At 35.3% G+C, this 19,065-nt stretch overlaps 1 protein-coding gene across 10 annotated transcripts in view; it reads left to right on the top strand.

Annotated features, from left to right (window-relative positions):
- Positions 1-7,578, top strand: part of LOC132051778 (TNF receptor-associated factor homolog 1b-like) — a 27,375-nt gene extending 19,797 nt beyond the window's left edge. For 6 of the 10 annotated variants that reach the window (XM_059442978.1, XM_059442984.1, XM_059442987.1 and 3 more), the window contains 6 exons: positions 53-289; positions 2,551-2,663; positions 3,380-3,524; positions 4,422-4,885; positions 4,964-5,150; positions 5,925-7,578. In XM_059442978.1, the coding sequence (XP_059298961.1) occupies positions 53-289; positions 2,551-2,663; positions 3,380-3,524; positions 4,422-4,885; positions 4,964-5,150; positions 5,925-7,310 (2,532 nt within the window). In that variant the 3' untranslated portion in view covers positions 7,311-7,578. The remainder of the gene's footprint in view (positions 1-52; positions 290-2,550; positions 2,664-3,379; positions 3,525-4,421; positions 4,886-4,963; positions 5,151-5,924) is intronic. The other 4 variants (XM_059442981.1, XM_059442982.1, XM_059442980.1 and 1 more) reach the window with 4 other exon arrangements.
- The last annotated feature ends 11,487 nt before the right edge of the window (positions 7,579-19,065 follow it).

The raw sequence follows: 19,065 nt of genomic DNA on the forward strand, positions 1-19,065 counted from the left end.
GAAATCAGATCGGTTTTGAAAATGGTGGTCAAGAACTTCTTCAGAAAAAGAGGTTACATCTACTCTTGTGATGGACTCGTTGTACACTGGGCTTAAAGCTCTGGTAGGCCAGACTAAGGGACAGACAGGTAAAGGGAAATATTTAGATGCAGAGGAACAAACGATTCCTATTGTTTCCATGGAGAAAGACATGTTTGTCTTGGTGGATGATGTCTTGCTTTTGCTCGAGAGGGCTGTTTTGGAGCCGTTGCCTCCAAAGGATGAGAAAGGTCCTCAGAACCGTACAAAGGTGAGTTACATCATTGCATTCATGAAACTTTGGAAATATGTCCAACAATTATAGCCCTTATAAAAAAATGTCTAACAATTATAGTGTTAACTGAGTCACTTACTTTTTGGTTCCTTTTGGCATGTAAAGCTCAAATGAGTGAGAATGTGATTGCCTTGCTAATCAATGAAGGTCATATTTAGACTTCTGAATTCCTTGGTTTTCTTCATTGCTAGTTGACTGATCTATTTATCATGTTTCATGTTTGATTCAGATTTCTTTTTATAGCTTTTCTTAGATTAAGAATGATCTTTAATTTCTATAGTTTTGAAGTACATATACCATCTTGTTTACATGTAACGATGTAGTATGCTTCAGTAACTTAGTTGTATATGATCATTTTGTCTGATTGCTCATCCTGTTTGGATGCATATTAAACTGATTCCTTTGATGGGCTACTGGATGTCAGAAAAATGAGCTTTTTGGCTAGTCGTATATAAATACTATCAACTGGTTATATAACAAATATGATAATTCTGATTTAACCAGTATTATCAAAAGCGAAAAGCGCAAAAAAGCTTTAAGGTCATTTGGGGCGGTAAGTGGAAAGCGCAAATAAAGCGCGGGCTTTAATGAAAGAAGGCGAAAATGGTGAAAATATATATATATATATATATATATATACACTTGGGTTTTGCTAACCAAAAACATGAAGGTTGGAGGATAGCAATGTACCCATTTTTTGTTTTCTTTAAATACCCTTACTTTTTACCCCACCAAATTAAAAGCAGGGACCTTTTTGTAATTTCACCAAATACCCCCAATTCATTTCCCTTTCCTTGGTTTCCTTTTACTTTCACCAGTAACTTCATTCTTTGTGTACAATCTCTGTTGGGAAAGAGACCAAGCGGGCAGCCATGATTCTTCTCTAACATCCCAAGGTTTTTTGTATCTTTTCTCTTCTTTCAATATTGTCCAGTGCAATAATGGAGGTAAAAATTATTTTCCTGGGTTCAAAATTTATTCCCGTGAATACGCACAAATGAGAAATAATCGAGACAAACACAAAAACAACTCTAATTTCTTAAGTTGTCAACTGATTGAATTGTTTCGCTGTTTGAAAATCACCTAATATACAGAAACTTAATTTTGTCCATGAAGAGAATTGAGTCATGGACCTTAAAATCCTGTGATATATTTCGCTAACTTGTTGCTTCAACATTACCAATCTTTCCTTCGTTTATGACATATCTACACCATTTCCGCCACTTATATGCAACCTCTTCTAATTTCTCTTCCTCTGCTGGAGACTAAAAATTTCTGCAAAGCTCCACTAAAAACTGCACCAACTTCTCCATTTTGTGCAGCTAAAAAAATGACCCAGTTGAAAAATAAAATTTAGACATTTAGGTGAAAGAAGCATGTACAAATCGAAGGATAGAATGAGAATGGAAGAGTGGAATGAAGCGCCGATCATTAAAACTGAAGAGGCAATTGGAGAATTGCAGAAAATAGTTACAGGTAAAACCAAGCAAAGGGAAATGAATTGGGGATATTTGGTGAAATGGCAAAACTTTCCCTGCTTTTAATTTGTGCAGGGAAAAAAGTAAGGGTATTTAAGGAAAACAAAAAATGGGTACATTGTTATCCTACAACCTTCATGTTGTAGGTTAGCAAGACCCTATATATATAATTGAAAAAATATTACGATAAAGTGAAATATCAAATATCTAGTTTCATCTCTTTAAGAGAGGCTCATTGGCAAAGCAAAGTCTGTTTTAGAGCCGTGATGATGACACTTAAGCACACATAAAGCGAGGCGAAACGCTCAACATGTTTTGTGCCTCACTTCAGGGCTTAAGCGCCCCTTTGACAACACTGGATTGAACAATGACTGAATATGGATGATATCCTACTGTATTGTTTTCCATTGTCTAGGAATTTTGTATTTCAGAACCAAGTATATGGGCTAGGATACGTGAAAGAATTTTGTTTTTCTTGTGGTAATTTAGTCAGAATTTTGATGTTTTTGGTGTAATCTTCTCCTCTCCCTTCTCACCAGAAAAAAAAAAAGTAAAAAAAAAAAAAACAAAAAGAGAGAGAGAGAAATAAAAGGAAAAAGAACAGATACATAAATATACATTTTTTCTTGTTCTCCATACTTGTATGGCTTGAAAGCACTCTGGCGAGCTTTTATTGAACTTTTATGTTCAAGAGCTTAAGCAGGATGGCACTCCTCGGTATAGTCATTTACTTATCTTACCATTACTCTTTCATTTCAGGATGGCATTTCTGGAGAGGACACAAACAGAGATTCCATTCAGCATGATGAGAGGCGCTTAACTGAACTGGGTCGGCGAACTATTGAAATATTTGTCCTCGCACATATTTTCAGGTTAACGTTTCTAATCAGTTATTTACCTTTTCTTTGTGATTCAACTGTGAGTCGATGCAGAAATTATTGTCCAGATCTTTATGGATCTGCAAATAAATTGCGTCCAATAGGATTTGAACCTATACCAGAGGTTTAGAAGACCTCTGTCCTATCCACTAGAAATAGACGCTTTTCATTTTGATTTTTTTCCCTTCGTATATTAACTTTTTATGTGAAAGAATTTTTGGAATTAAATTTTCAATGATGTACTTAAAATAAAAAATAAAAAACTAAATTTGACTTAATCGATATATTAAAATATTTAGAATAAATAGATATAGAGTGGGTATCGGGAATATTTTTAACATCTCTAATTCAAAACCGAACATGAAACTTTGGTTTCATTCGGCTCCTTTATGGAGATGAGTCATGTTTTTTTTTTTTTTTTTTTTTTTGATGAAGTAAATGATATTATCAAAGGCATCAACACGATGCAAGAATTACAAGAGATGGCATTTGAGCATACAAAAAATGACTGGCAGCCGTACAAAAACTATCTAAGCCAGAACTAATGAGCTAGTAAAATCCAAAAGCTGTTCTGCATTAACAACAGGAACTTCAAAGGGGTGATGTTGTTTGTTTCTTCTAGAGACAAGTTATGAGTTCTACTGCTTCCTTTAGCTAGTGGCACACAGCTATTGATAGTTAACAATCACTTAATTGTTTACATTCTGCAGTAAAATAGAGGTTGCATATCAGGAAGCTGTTGCATTAAAGAGGCAAGAGGAACTCATCCGTGAAGAGGAGGCTGCTTGGTTGTCTGAAACTGAGCAGAAAGCTAAACGAGCATCTGAGAAGGAAAAGAAGTCAAAGAAAAAGCAGGTATTGATTTGCATTCAGTTTAATTACAAAAATTACATGAAGAATCAGATTTATTATTTATACGATTAATTACCACATCTTAAAGTGATGTTACTAGGTCCATTTTGGTCCCTGGAGGCTCAGATGCTACTAGGTTCGTGATAGACATACTTATTGACAAAAGAGCGAGACCAACGTACCCAAGAGAGGGAAAAGCAAGAGTACCCCCACTCCCAAAAAAAAAAAAAAAATCACTTAAAAGGCCGGAAGAAATAACTTCCTGTGGATTTATTGCCAGTTTTTGTGACTGGAGGTCTAGTATACAAAACCATGTCTTATATCTTTAATTTGCATTAATTACCTGTTACAAATGGCTGAGTTTTAGCACGGGCTAAAATTAAAATCACTCTGTCCAACTGAGTAGGACAAGAATTGTTAAAATATATATCTTGCACAACGGAGCACACGAGCCCCTTGATGTCTTAGAGGATAAGAAAGATGATCCATTACCCATTCGGAAAAGGATAAGCAAGATGCTTTGATAAGAATTTTTTTGAAGTGGCTATGGAAATGCCGGACTAAGGAGCTCTTCATGTATGACCCTGGGTAGTTATCTTTGGTGCAATTTTTTTTCATTCAATTTTAATTTTTCGCAAGATCATTTGTAGCTTTTGGTGCTATATAATGTAATTGCTCACATTACCCTCTTATTGCGTAGCTTTTTGTTTTCTTCAGAGATTTCATTATGGAGCTTGACCAATCAAAAACTGGTTATGCAGAAAATACTGAAATGCATGCTACATACAAGCAAAAATAATTTTGAAAATCACTTTATTTTCATTTAATATCCTGTGAAGAATTCAACGCTTTGAGGACAGGTACAATTTATCATGTATAATTGCTTACTTTGTACTTCAGTCTAAACAGAAACGGAATATCCGGAAAGCAAAGGATAAGGAGAGGGACGAAAAACCTGATGTTATGGAGCAAGATAAAACTGAAGTAGATGGTCCCGTTGATGAAGGAAATGAGTACATGACCGAGGTGCCAGAACAAGTACTTGGAAAACCAGATGTACTGGAAGAGATTTCTGATAATTCTGATTCTATAGACTGTGTAATTCATCCTGATTCGGATGACAGAGATGCCAGTCCTGTCAACTGGGATACTGACACCTCAGAAGTGCATTCATCCGTGGAAGCTGGTTGCAGCGGGTTAATTAGCCTTGCAGCTTCGCAGAAAGGGATAGCAGGAAGAAGAAGTCCTTCCAAAATGGATGATAGTTCATCAACGTGTTCCACCGACTCAAGTGCCTCAGTAGTTTTGAATGGAACCCACGGAGGGACTTCTTTGAGGCAGAAAAACCAGAAATTACCTAACAGGTAACCTTTTATGCTTCCATCTAAATATCTTTTAAAATATCTGTCTTGGTTTTAATATCCAGTGCTTCAACCTTTTAGAGGGAGGAATGAAGGAAGCAGGTCAACTTGTAACGCAGATGATTGGGCTAGTGAAACACTTGGTCAGACATTGGATGTTGTTTCATATGAAGGGAAGCTAAGTGATACATCTGTATGCTGTGGGGTAACAGGATCTGAGTGTCAGGCTACTGCACTTTCTTCATGCCAGCAGCAAGCAACTAACAAGGTTTTAATCTTCTCCCTGTAGCCATTCCTTGTTTGGCCCTTCAGCTGGAGTGGATATCATCCTAAATGTGTGGTTGTTGAACTCAACAATTTGAAGCACCTAAACCATGTGTTTCTCTTAGTTCTAATCTCCCTTCTCATTTGATATTTTTGTCGCTCTCCTTGCATATTGCTATGATATTTTCGTCTAGTTTTTTAATACTGTTCCTCTCCTTTACACTTTACTGTGAAATTTTTTAGATGCCAATCTCCTTCCACTAAGGTTTCTTTATAGAATTACCAACAAAGAAATGGAAGGAAAAAACTTGTGGAAACTATCCTGTCCTTGAGGATGTTCTTCTGAGATAGTACTCCCTCCGGATCAAAGAGAGTGTCCACTTTGCCATTTGCACACCCTAATTAAATAGGCATTGGGATTGGATCACATAATATTTAATAAGGGCAAATCTGGAAAGATAAGGTTAATTCTTTCTTGATTTGCTAAGTGGACACTCTTTTTGACCCAAAAAAAAAAGGCTAAGTGGACACTCTTTTTGATCCGGAGGGAGTATTATTTATCTAGGAAAATGTATTTCTGGAATATTGGTTAATTGCATAGGCTTTCGTACGTTAGTTATTAATTATATTTATCTCTTTGTTTATGCATATGGTGAGATACCGACCTTTCCAATGGATTACTGCAGGGGGTGATTACTCTGTAGATGCTTGATTATGTGCATGTTGTCTTATATTGAGTTACAATTATCATGCAACATTGTTTCCGTGCTTTATGCAGAAAGTAGCAGTTTTGCAGGAGCGAAAGCTAATTGATGATAGAGAGAGATCTTCCATGTTGAAGCCAAGTGTCAGGTCTCCTCCTAGAAGCCCTCCAAAAAGTACATTGTCTGCTGTTCAGTCAAAGGCAAATTTGAGAAATTCATTTTCAGATAGTCCTAAGCTGACTGATAAATCAGCTCCGGAGATTATCTCAGCTGAAACTTCTGCGCCGTTGAAAGCTGATCCTCATAAAGCCTTAGAGCTAAAAGCCTTGAAGAAGCCCTTGCCACAGCCTGCTTCAATTACAACTGAGAAATTCCCATCTAAACAAGTTACTACTTCTGCCACAGCTGAAAGGCCCATCTCTAGACAAGTGCCTGCCCAGTCGAGGCCATTGAGTGCTCCTTTAGTTACTGGACCTAGGCCTGCTGCCCCTGTTGTTTCCATGGTTCAGGCAACACAATTACTGCCTAATTCATTTAGTGCAGCTGGTCGATTGGGTCCCGATCCTTCACCAGTAACACACAGTTATGCTCCTCAGTCCTATAGAAACACAATTATGGGCGGTCCTGTTTCTGGAAGTCCGGTCGGTTTTACTCAGCCTCATTCTCCAAGTTCAGCCGTTGACTCACCAAATTCATACTCTCAAGCACCTTCACCGACTTCTGGCCTAATGTTGCCGCCACAAATAGAACATATTTCTGCTGGACCTAGCTTTTCTTACGGAATGGTGAATCAGGATGCCTCGTGGAATGGACAGAAATGGAAGTGTTCTGCAAGTTATAGTAGGTCAGTATCAGAACATCCTTTTATGTTAAACAACATCCAGGAATTTGATATGTTAAAGATTGTAAACAGCAGGGCCCATGATCAACTTTCGCCTGATCTTCCAGCCAGCACTTCTGGCTGTCAGTCCCAGAGTGTATTGGCAGATGAATTTCCACATCTTGATATAATCAATGACTTGCTGGACGATGAGCCTGGAATTGGAAGGGCTTCCAGACCAAACTCAGGCTGGCAAAGTTTTAGCAATGGGTCACACCATCTAAATCGGCAGTTCAGTTATCCGGGTGATATTAGCATGGCAACTGATCGAGGTCTCTCAACAAGTTCTTGTAGGTTTGAGCGAACAAGAAGTTATCACGAGGAGTTCCAGCATAGCTATTCTGGAGGCCTTAATGATAGTGTTAGGAATATGATTCCGCAGCCTAATCCACGGTTTGTAAATGGGCAGATTGATCAGTTAGTTCATGACCAGTGGCAATTAATGGGTTCCGATCCATCTTTTCTTGGAATGAGAAATGCTCATACTGATACTAGTTACCTGTATCACACCCCTGATTATTCAAACATGGCGTGTGGTGTAAATGGGTATAGAGTATTTAGGCCTTCAAACGGGCTCTGAAAGCGGGCTATCTAAGGCGGAGCTTAGATCGGAAATATTTGGGCTGTCCTCTGCCATAACCTGCTTTTAGGATTGAGCCTTTGGTCTTAGGTTTGGAGGCGAGGTTGTAGCCATTTTGTAGAGAGTAATTCTGCCCTCATATTTATTTAGCTTTGGAAAATATAGCTTTGCTATATCCCCCTCATATTGGCTATTTGATGTTTCAAAAGTTGGTGTTTGCTCATGCCTGACGTTGTAATATATAGTTTTATAAGTTGCAGTTTTATGATGTCATCAGTGTCTTCCATATTATAACATGATAGGAACATAGTAAACTAAACTGGAAATGCTACAATTTTAAGTGTGAGGATTGAAGGAGGTTCTACTGTCCTTTTTAAAGTAATGGGTGAGACTTGCCCCACGGGGAGTTGGTTCAAGTGCACGCTGTGTTTTGAAGGGGTTACAAAAATTGAATTGCTTTTAGGTGTCATCGTGGGCTTTTAGTTAAATTGGTTTAAGATGGTGGAGTATATTGCGGAATTAGTGACAAGTGGGAAACATAATTATCACGGTAGGGTGATTTGTTTAAGGTAGAGAATTGAGTGGAGTTTAGTTGTAATATCATAGAATCAATCTCTTGAAAGTGTAACAATCCATAGATTGTTGGCGATTGAACTCGAAAGGGGGTTCGTTGTGAAGCTTATCTCAGGAATAGCGACTTTAGAAATTCAACTATCGACTCGAAGTGCCTTTCGTGTAAAAGTCCATGGGACAAAACCGTAAAACTTCAAAGGTTAGACTACAGCAGACGATAAGCCACCTCCTCCAAATAAATGAGACAACAGAGGGCTCATTCATTATGCATACTGATTGTTGGAATTACTCAGCACTGACCCATTCACTTCTGAAAGTCAATGAACAACCAAAAGAAACGTATGCACAAGGTTAAAGGGAAAAAAGACCATTAGTTCATTACCAAGATAACTTCCCCAACAGGAATTGCCTTTAGTCCGCAGCCTAATGCTTTCACGAAGCTAGTAGGAAGAGACAATCCAAAAAAATTCTTTCTCCAGATACTTGCTATACAGATTCAAGATTTAAAATTTATGAATTCCAATAGGCTATAACGATCTCAAATTAATATACAATAACTGTCAAATATTTGTAGATATCTAGTGAATTTTAATACACATATAAAGTCTGAGCAAAATTTACCAAGTTCATGTGAACCTATAGGTTACTCTATAAATCCGCCTACCTCTGGCACTAAACTTTAACATCATCAAGTACGTACATAATCCCACTTAGCTTTATCTCATAGTAATATATTATAGTACGAAATACCAACAAATAAGATGAAAGGTACAGAAAACCTTGGATGGATATTATCAGTTCAAAACCACATTCCTAGTAGTATACTTTATTATATTACAAACATGCTGGCAGCAGTCAACGGTCAAAACTTATCCTATGATCGACACAATAAGAAACCTTGCCTATAAATATGTTCCCTCCCTCCTTAATTTCAAGAAACCTTGATACTATTGATTACATAAGTAGATGAAGAGTCTTAACACCAAATTATCGGTATTATTAGCCCTTGTCCTAATTGTGTTTACCCAGCCATGTAAAGGGACCAGGTTGTTACATGAAAAAGAGTTGATGAATTTACAATCTCTTCAAAGAGGTCCAGTCCCTCCATCTGGACCATCTGGTTGCACCAATATCCCTGGAAATGGTGGCTCAGGCTCAGGTTGTCCACTCAATGAAATGCACTTTGCTGGAGGTCATGCTAATTTGTTAAGGGCTAGTAATTCTGCTTATCCGGGCAGCCTCATGGTTCAGTTTGGTGTCGCTGTTAATGATAGGAATGAAGCTCATCAATAGTGCACTTATAACTTCTTTGCCATTGTTAGCTTGCTTACATTGTCGGTTCCATGCCCAGAAAAAAAGAATTGTAGCCAGTAAGCCGCCAACTAGTCAATTTGCAACATGAACAGTAAAGATTAATATAGCAAACTCTTACACAGACAAAATTAGTGATATAGGAAATATTAATCAGTGGACATATTAGCAGGCTGTTGTCTTTTTCTTTTATTCTGTTAACTTTTTTACTTTAATTTATATTTTCTGAGAAATCCTTTTTGGATTTTCTTTGAGAGGGTTGGGGAGAGGACTGTTGATTTCAGATGTATTTCAATTTTTTCATTTGTTAGTAAATTATGTACAGAGATATTCGTTTGGCAATGTTTGAAGTCGATATCAATTTGGTAATCATATCAAAAAGTCTTCTTTATATCTAATGGATCTTTCCCAAATGTGGTAATTACGGAATTCTCATACATACACGTATGTTGGATCAAATGTGTATGGGGTAAAAGCGCATCCGGGCCCCGTCACGAGACAGGATACCCGTCACGACCACGGGGCCTGTCCAGCTGGTTCCCATTCTCACCGTCCCGCGTCACGTCAACAACCCTCGATCAGAGCGCCATTGCAAGCATACACGTTGGGGTGGCAGAAGGTCACATCACCTGTACTATGGGGTTTGAAAAGTCTCACTTTGGCTTATATTAGGAAGCTTAATATAGAAGCAATGATTCACTCACCCTTTTGCTCTCACCATTTGTAATCCTATTATTTTCTTCTAAGGAATATATAGAAACCATCACTTTCTTATCATTTTAGTTGCTCAAATCTTATCATATTATCTTGGTTGCTTGCTAAACTCTACCTCTATCCAAACTACTCCGGACCTGGCTCATAAAAAGAGTTCTCGGGATTGGATACGTCCCACTTGTCTTTAAACCCTATAAAAACAAATCTCTAACTGATTTTTTGATTAAATCTGATTTCACCAGAAAACAGTTTAACGCCGTCTGTGGGGATAGACAGCTGTGGTGCCGTCCTGATCCAAAGCAGAAAATCTTAAAATACTTGCTTGGGTCTGGAGTTGTTCTGCCAAAAAGAAAAAACGCACCTGACCATGCCTGAAACAACTAGCAGCACGTCAGGGAGCAGTGTTCCAACAGGAACAAGAAACCCCCAGGGCTCACGGCTGAGGAACCAGCAGAGCTCTAATAGGGAAATCAACCCGGAATTGGAAGAACAGGTAGAAAAAGGGAGGGGGTAACACCGCCGGGGAGGAGGTCCTCAACCATAACCTGTTTTTAGGTTTGGAGGCGAGTTTGTAGCCATTTTGTAAAGAGTAATTCTGCCCTCATATTTATTTAGCTTTAGAAAACATGGCTTTTCTACACCCATCCCCCCCCCCCCCCCCCCCGCCACATTTTTCTAAATTATTTTAATTATAAATTATCATATTGGCTATTTGATATTTCAAAATTTGGTGTTTGCTCATGCCTGACATCGTAATAGGAATATATGGTTTTATGATTTGCAGTTTTACGATGTCATCTGTGCTTCCATATTATAACATGATAGGAACATAGCAAAATGGAAATGCTACTATTTAAGTGTGAGGATTGAAGCAGGTTCTACTGTCCTTTTAAAGTAATGCGTGAGACTTGCCCCACGGGGCGTTGGTTCAAGTGCTCGCTGTGTTTGAAGGGATTACAAATATTGAATGGATTAGAATTGGTAAATGACTTGATTAGGTGTCATCGTGGGCTTTTAGTTAAATTGGTTTAAGAAGGTAAGGTATATTGTGGAATTAGTGACAAGTGGGAAACATAATTTTCGCGGTAGGGTGATTTGTTTAAGGTAGAGAATTGAGTGGAGTTTAGTTTTAATATACAATGTCTTGTAAGTTTAACAATCCATAGATTGTTGGCGATTGAACTCCTAAGGAGGTTCGTTGTGAAGCTTATCTTAGAAATAGCGACTTCAGAAATTCAACTTTTGAGTCAAGGTGCCTTTCATGTAATTAGAGTACAAGGGACAAAACCAAAAACTAAGGTTAGACTAAGGCGCATGATAAGCCTAAATTGTTGCAAGAAATGTAAGGTTTTCCCCTTCATTTTGCTCCCATTTCTATTATGCCCTACCTCCTCCAAAATTATTTAATTTTGGAAAATAGAGGGCTCATTCATTATGCATAATGACACTCGGAAGAACTTAGCGCTGATTCATTCACTTTTATAAGTCAATGAACAGTGGCGGATTCAAGATTTTCACCAAGCGGGTTTCATATATTAAAAAATAAATACGCAAAGAAGCTAACAAAACTGTTAGTTTTCTACTGCAGTCGTTAAATGCTTAAAAGAAAAAGAAAGCTCATTTGTTATAGGGCAGGCTCAAACTTGGGATCCGTTCAAAAGTTTGAACCCACTTTGCCAGTGGGCTGGGCGATGCCTTTAGTTCAAGTGGAGTCAAAATTTAGAATTTACCTTGTATTCTTGAAGAAAGTTTCATTAAAAACGCAGATTAAATATACATATATATATTTTTTTTAATTTTTGCGATTTTTTGACTAAGTGGGTTCATATGAATCCGTATTCTTTCAAAGAATGATTAAATATACATATAAACCATGTAGGTCCGCCCCTGTCGAACAACCAAAAGAAACGTATGCACAAATTTTAGAGCAAAAAAAAAAAAAAGAAATTAGCTCATTACCAGGAAACTTCCCCAACAGGAATTGCCTTTAGTCCAAAGCTTAACTGCCTAAGCTTCCACGAACCTAGTAGGAAGGACGATCAGAAAATTTTCTTCTCCTAACACTTATCCTAAACTTTAACATCATCGACTACGTACATAATCCCACTTAGCTTTATCCCGTACTAATATATTATACTAAATACCAACAAATAAGATGAAGAGCATACAAAACATTGGACGAATTTGTCAGTTCAAAACCACATTCCTAGGAATATATTTTATTATATTATTAAAAAACCACATTCCTAGAAATATATTTTATTATATTATTAACATTCTGGCAGCAGTCAGCGGTCAAAAACTTATCGTATAAACGAAACTACAAGAAACCTCGCCTATAAATATGTTCCCTCACCTTAATCATTGATTATCAACTAAACAAATTAAAAAAGCATTCTTCTTCGTGCTTTGGCAACATAAGTACTATATGAATAGTCTTAACATCAAATTATTGGTATTCTTAGCCTTTGTTCTAATAGTGTTTGCCCATCCAGGTAAAGGGACCAGGTTGTTACATGAAAAAGAGTTGATGAGTTTACAGTCTCTTCAAAGAGGTCCAGTCCCTCCTTCTGGACCATCTGGTTGCACTAATATCCCTGGAAAGGGTGGCTCTGGCTCAGGTTGTCCACTCAATGAAATGCACTTTGCTGGTGCTCATGCTAATTCGTTAAGGGCTAGTTCTGCTTATCCGGGCAGCCTAATGGTTCAGTTTGGTGTTGCTGTTAATCAGAATGAAGCTCATCAATAGTACACCTATACTTTTGTTGTTCGTGTGAGCATGCTTACATTTTCAATCCCACAATGTTGAAAATACAAAGTTGTGTAAGCCAGCAACTAATCAATTTGCGACACATGCAGTAAAGATTCATATAGTTGACTCTTACACAAACAAAATTAGTGATATTGGAAAATAATAATTAGTGGACATATTAGGAGGGTGGTGTTTTTTAATGTTATTTTTTTAAAACTCTTTACTTTACATTTACTGAGAACTCCTTTTTGGATTTTCTTTGGGTATACTCCAATGTCTTCATTTGTTAGTAAATTATGTACAGAGAGATATTCATTTGACAATGTTTGAAGTTGATATCAATTAGTTAATCATGTAATGAATCTTTCTCAAATGTGGTAATTACGGAAATCTCATACATACCGCTTGTTAGATTAAATGCATTGGCAATGTGTAATTTTATCATACAACTTAGTTGACATGACGTACAACATATAATTGTATATAGTACATAAAAAAAAAAAATTGAACTCCCGGGAAACCCGCAGCCGCTAGAAGCTCATTGTGTAATAGCTCGCAAACCACACAGGTGATGTAAATCGCACTAGGCAAGCCTAGTGCGACGACTGAAAATGCTGTTGGTGAGGAGAATCGATCTCAGGTCTCTTATGTGGGAAACCACTCACTCAACCAACTCAGCCAACTCTTGCAGGTATAATAAACTTAATTTGATCATATAGAAAATGAAGTTAATGTTTTTTTCATAATCAGTTAAAATACATTGATCATATAAAAATTATTGACACCAAAGATATACACAAGTTAAACCCAAATGAACTACGCGAAACTTCAGAGAGTTTAAATTGGAGAATGGCATCAAATTAAAAACATAGATATATCACCAATTCCTTTCGTGTTACAAGCAAATTTATTAATCTAGGGGTGAAGAACCAACTAACTTGACAAATTCAAACTCTTATACCAAGCATTTTAAAATGTCTCAAAAGATTTAATCTGAAACCAAAAATGTATAACCTAGTAAACAATCGAATAAGGTTTCAAATCACTATGTTACATAAATTAAGGTTCTTAAAAATATTGAAACAGTAGACATTAATTGCTTTATTGGATAACATTGATTTAACGAGTCTCTTCTTTGGTGGAAGATGACTAAGCATGCAACACAAAAGTTCAATTGCGTATTCAATTTGAAGAACCGAGTCAATTGGAGACGAAGAATTGGTAGCTTCATCAATCTTAGTTGTTAACTAATTTAGTAGTAAGTATGAAGACATCAAAATTGAAAGACAAGAAAAAGAAGAATAGGATTCATGCATCTTTCTAATACATAATTAATAGTCACATGATTTGACTAATTGAGGTACGTAGTTAATATCTTCCCATGGTAATGAATGAAAAACCATATTGACTTGTGAGGAATTAAAATAAATGGAGCATAAAAAGCTAAATAAATTCATTATGAAAAGCACGTGCTGTAGTTAACAGATATACTAAAAATTGTAAAATTCTTACATTATTCAAGGCAGTAGTCCAAAGAGAAAACTTATCTTTTTGCATTTGAATCAACCATTCACAACGTCTGAGCCGTGCATCTTATATGTTTTTAAGGTTTTCACCTATTCCAACATTTAATAATTTTAGTTATTAAAATATTTGTTTAAATTGTTGTCAGCGTTCCACATCGGTGGGTTTAAAGGTCCTTAATCTCTTTATATGGTCTTAGGCAATTCTTCCTTCATGAGCTAGCTAGCTTTTAGGGTTTGAATTAGGCCGAAACTGAGCCTTCATCTTATACTATTCACGCTCAAGATGTCCAGTCTTCTAAATTAATTAAAGATTCCTCACTCACTTTCTGTTCGCGTAGTGTAGATAAAAACGAATTAAGGATAGATTTCACGTATTGGGGAAACTTTTTTCTTAAGCTGGTTTTATGGATACAATGTGAGAATATTTTTTTAATGTTTATTCGTACGAAAAGTCTATCAAATTTAAGCATATATGAATGTGTGAAGATCAGCAAAATGGACTTTGACTAGACCACTTGGTAGATTAATTTATAAATGAAAGAAAATTCTCAATGTATTTAGTAATCATGTACTATAATCTTTGAATTTGCTATGTAACAGGGAGTACTCCCAAAACCTTTTTGCGACTCAAGTAGTAGTACTAATAGTAATACTAACAGATCTTGATATTAACCGTGTTCATGATTCTAACATAGTTCCACTTTTTTGCGAGCTTAAAAGTAAATAAGAATTGGAGATGTCCAACTCACAAATTGTAATTGAGGAGGTTTTATGTCCCCTCCTTCACGTCTTTACTTTTTTGGATATTAATATATAAGGTAGGTCAAATTCGCCAAATCGATCTGCTGGAATAGAACCTCAGGTGAATCTGGCTTCAATAGAAAAAAAAAAAAAAAGATCACACAATGGAAAGACTTAATACTGATAATAATGAATCACAATTGTGCAGATAATAACTTTAATTACTAAGCCGCTCTTATTTAAAATAAATAAATATTAGAGTACATAGATCGATTTATTTATTTGGGCTAATAGTATAGTACAAATATCACTTTTTCAGCCAATGCGAGGAACTTGTGCAACATTATTGTTTGTGTCAACAAAAACACGAACTCGATCACATCGAAAATCAGTGGTACCAGATGATCCTACTGGAGTAATATTAGCTGTGACCAAAGGGTTTTCTCTTTCAATTGTCTGCTTTGCAGTTTGGCCTTGCTCCCCAACTAGTTCAGGCCATGAACTCTTTCCTGTGTAATAGAGAAACATACAGTAGGAGTAATATTTACTAAAAAAAATACTCGATAATTTTACAAGGGATCTCAGACAATATAATAATGCATTATGTAGCCTGTTTGTCCAAGTTTTTGGCAGGTCAAATGTGATTATTTTTGATTATTTTTAAAAAAAAAAAAAAAAGCTGTATGGTTTTTCAAAAGCTAAAAAATAGTTTTTGCCCAAAATCACGTTTTTTTGAAAAACACTTTTAAGAAAAATACACCTAAAAATATTTTTTAAAAGTTTGGTCAAACACTAATTGATGTTCTAAAGTACTTTTAAATTAATTAGCCAAATAAAACTGTTTCTCGCCAAAGATACTTTTTTGAAAAAAACACTTTTTAAAATAAACTAATTTTAAAAGTTTGGCCAAACAGGTTAAAATTACTGAACACTATTTGCTTTTCATTACGAACAAATTATACTTGCTCGAGAAATTACCTTGACAGTCTGACATTTGTGTTGGATATTTCTTTTTTGTAGCTGTGATACTTTCCTTTTCTTGGGTACTTGATTACTGTATCACCGTATTTATTTATAGTACGGAAAAAGCTCAAATATGCCATTATCGGAAATCGCCAATTTCGCCACCGATACTTTGGCACATTTTTGAAAAAAATGGCTCATTTATGCCATCAAACTATAAACTCATTTTTAATCAAGTTTTCATTTATGCCATCGCTCGTTAATAAAATGACTCATCCATGCCATATTTCATTATTTACAATACCATTTGACATGTACGAACAGATGTATAGGTGTATGATAGGATATTTTATTAATTTGGTATTTAAAATTGGGTGTTTAATTTACCTCTAATTAGAGGCCACGTACATATAGTATTATGACATTAATAAAAAATGACATGGATGAGTCATTTTGATAACGAGTTGGCATAAATGAGTTTTTGTAGCTGTGATAGCCTTTCGATCAAGATAAATGAGCTATTTCTATGGGTACTTGTTTATTTTCGTAATCGGATGGCATATTTGAGCCTTTTATTTATAGTAATGGATACCAAGTTCCTTGGAGCATATTTTAAAAATGAAAACAAAATTGAGGGGATTTCTTGTAATATAGAAACTCTGACTTTTTACGTGGCCAAATTTACTTTCTTTTCTTTTTGATTTGTTTCTCTCCGAAAATGTTGACTTTTGGTAATGATGGTAGGACTTTCCGTTGGTCATACTTTAATATGTAAGCTGGCAGTATTTAGTATCTTTATTAGGGAACCCCGAATAAAGAAGAAAGAAAAATGCAATCCCTTATCTGAAAAGTATGCCACATTTGTAGCTGGCAAAAATTAAGACCCCGTTTGTCTTTTTTAAAATTAAAATATATGAATCTGAATGTACATCATAAAATTTATATATTATATTGAGATCAAAATACGTTATTGAAATTTAGTAGAATATACAATTTAAATAAAATATTAATTAATCTTAACACTACATCAGTAGAATATTTAAAAAATATGATAGTAGGTGATTGTGATGGCTAACGATGATTGTGGGTGTTGACTGATGGTGGTGGTTGATGATAACAGTGGCCGATGGTGGTGATTATGGTTAGTTGTTGCTAGTGGTGCTAGTAGTGGTTGATGCAGTGGTTAATTGTAATTGTTGATAAACGTAATTGGTGGTGGCACCTGATATTTGTGGTGGATGATGGTGCAGATAGCTAATGAGATGGTTATTGATAGTGGTGATTGGTGATGTATGATGGCTAATGTGGTGATTAGCGGTGATTATAGTTGGTTTGGTGGTGACGATTGTAAATGGTGGCTAGCTAGTGATTGTGACGACTGACTGTGGTGATGGAGGTGATGGTGGATAGTGTGGTAGGAGGAGGTGGGTGATATTAGGCTAAAAGTATATATTATCGCCTCATATCTTACTCATAAATATGTTGTTACATCTCTATCTTGGGTGTTTTGAGCTAATGACATGTTTATTATGTCTAAGAGTGATTTGGATGGAAATGAAAGAAAGTGATGCAAAATAGAGGTGAAGAACTCAAAAGGAGCTGAAGCTTGTGGACGCTACCGGTGCTTGCGTCGCGAGCAGATTAGCGTCCTTGAGGTGCTGCAATTCTTCAAAAATAGTGAACTGCAGGTTTTTACTCTTGAATATATTTGATAATTGCTTTAGTATTTTCTAGTTAAGCAGTTTAAAATAAAAAATTTAATATTAAAAATTTAAAAATTGTTTGAACTTATTTTCTCAGTGATATTGAATAGTTATAGCTAAGCCTTAGTTTTCTATGGAATTCGACTCCAAACTCTTTATCTGAATATATTTGCAGTGACCGCTTATCTCTTTTAGGGCTAGAATTGGGCTTGATTGGTGGGTAACAATGAAAGTGGATGGAGTGATTGTGAAAATTCTTGGATAGATAATATCTTAATAGTATTAAAACTTTCTTCTGGATCCTAACCATTCGATCTATTCAAACTCATTTCATTAAGTTGTTAAAAAAAAAAAAAAAAAAAAAACGCACTGTGTTGGACCGTTTCACCTAGTTCAAGGGCAAATATGAACTATTTTTTCTCATAAAAAAGGTCCACTCGTCAAAAAGGTTTAAGGGCAAATTTGACAATTTTTTATTACAAATAATGAGGGAACTTTCATAAGTACAACTTTTTAAAAATTAAATTATACAAACTACAACTACTTTCAATATTACATATTGTATACAAACTACAACTACTTTTAATATTACATATTGTACTATCAAAGTAACTTACATGGTATATCTTAAAAGCTATCATTAATCCTCGCTCAATTATAAAACAATCAACGGAAAATAAATGACTATTTCTAAAATCTTGCATAAATAAATGGTAACGTCTTAAAAATGTCATTCCTCCTTCCCAAAATCTCTCTCCTAGGCTTTTGTGGGGTCACACTGTGTAGGAAAGGAAAGCCAGTTTTAATTAATACATATTTTTAATTTAGAAATGACCTTTATATATACTAGTATTCGTACCCGCGCGATGGGCGGTCAAATCAAAAGAAACATAACAAATTCTTTACTCATATCTTATTTATAATATTGCATTACAACTAATTGCTTTAATATTTAAACTGTCATTTTTTAGAGAACATTTATTTTTTCTTTATAATTCAATTTGTAATACTCGTCCTACATGTATAAAATAAATTAAAAGTTGGTGAAGTGATTCTTTAACATGCTTTGTAGCTGGAAAAAAAATTTAAATCTAATTTTTATATTAATTTTTCACAAATTTTATATGTTACACGTTTTGTTAGATCAACTTCTAGTTAACCAATAACTAATTGCTTTAATATTTAAACTATCATCTTTTAGAGATCATTTATTTTTTCTTTATAAGTCAATTTGTAATACTCCTCCTACATGTAAAAAAATAAATTAAAAATTGTTCAAGTGATTCTGTAACATGCTTTTTAGTTGGAAAAAAAAAATTGAAATCTAATTTTTATAGCAACTTTTCACAAATTTTATTGTCAATTGTAATATACTACACGTTTTGTTAGATCAACTTATAGTTAACAAATATGTTTGTTACATATTTCTTAACATAGCATAGCAGCAAAAAAAAATTATATTCCTTTTAATA

The sequence above is a fragment of the Lycium ferocissimum genome, chromosome 4, assembly GCF_029784015.1.
Source record: "Lycium ferocissimum isolate CSIRO_LF1 chromosome 4, AGI_CSIRO_Lferr_CH_V1, whole genome shotgun sequence".
Lineage (NCBI taxonomy): Eukaryota > Viridiplantae > Streptophyta > Magnoliopsida > Solanales > Solanaceae > Lycium > Lycium ferocissimum.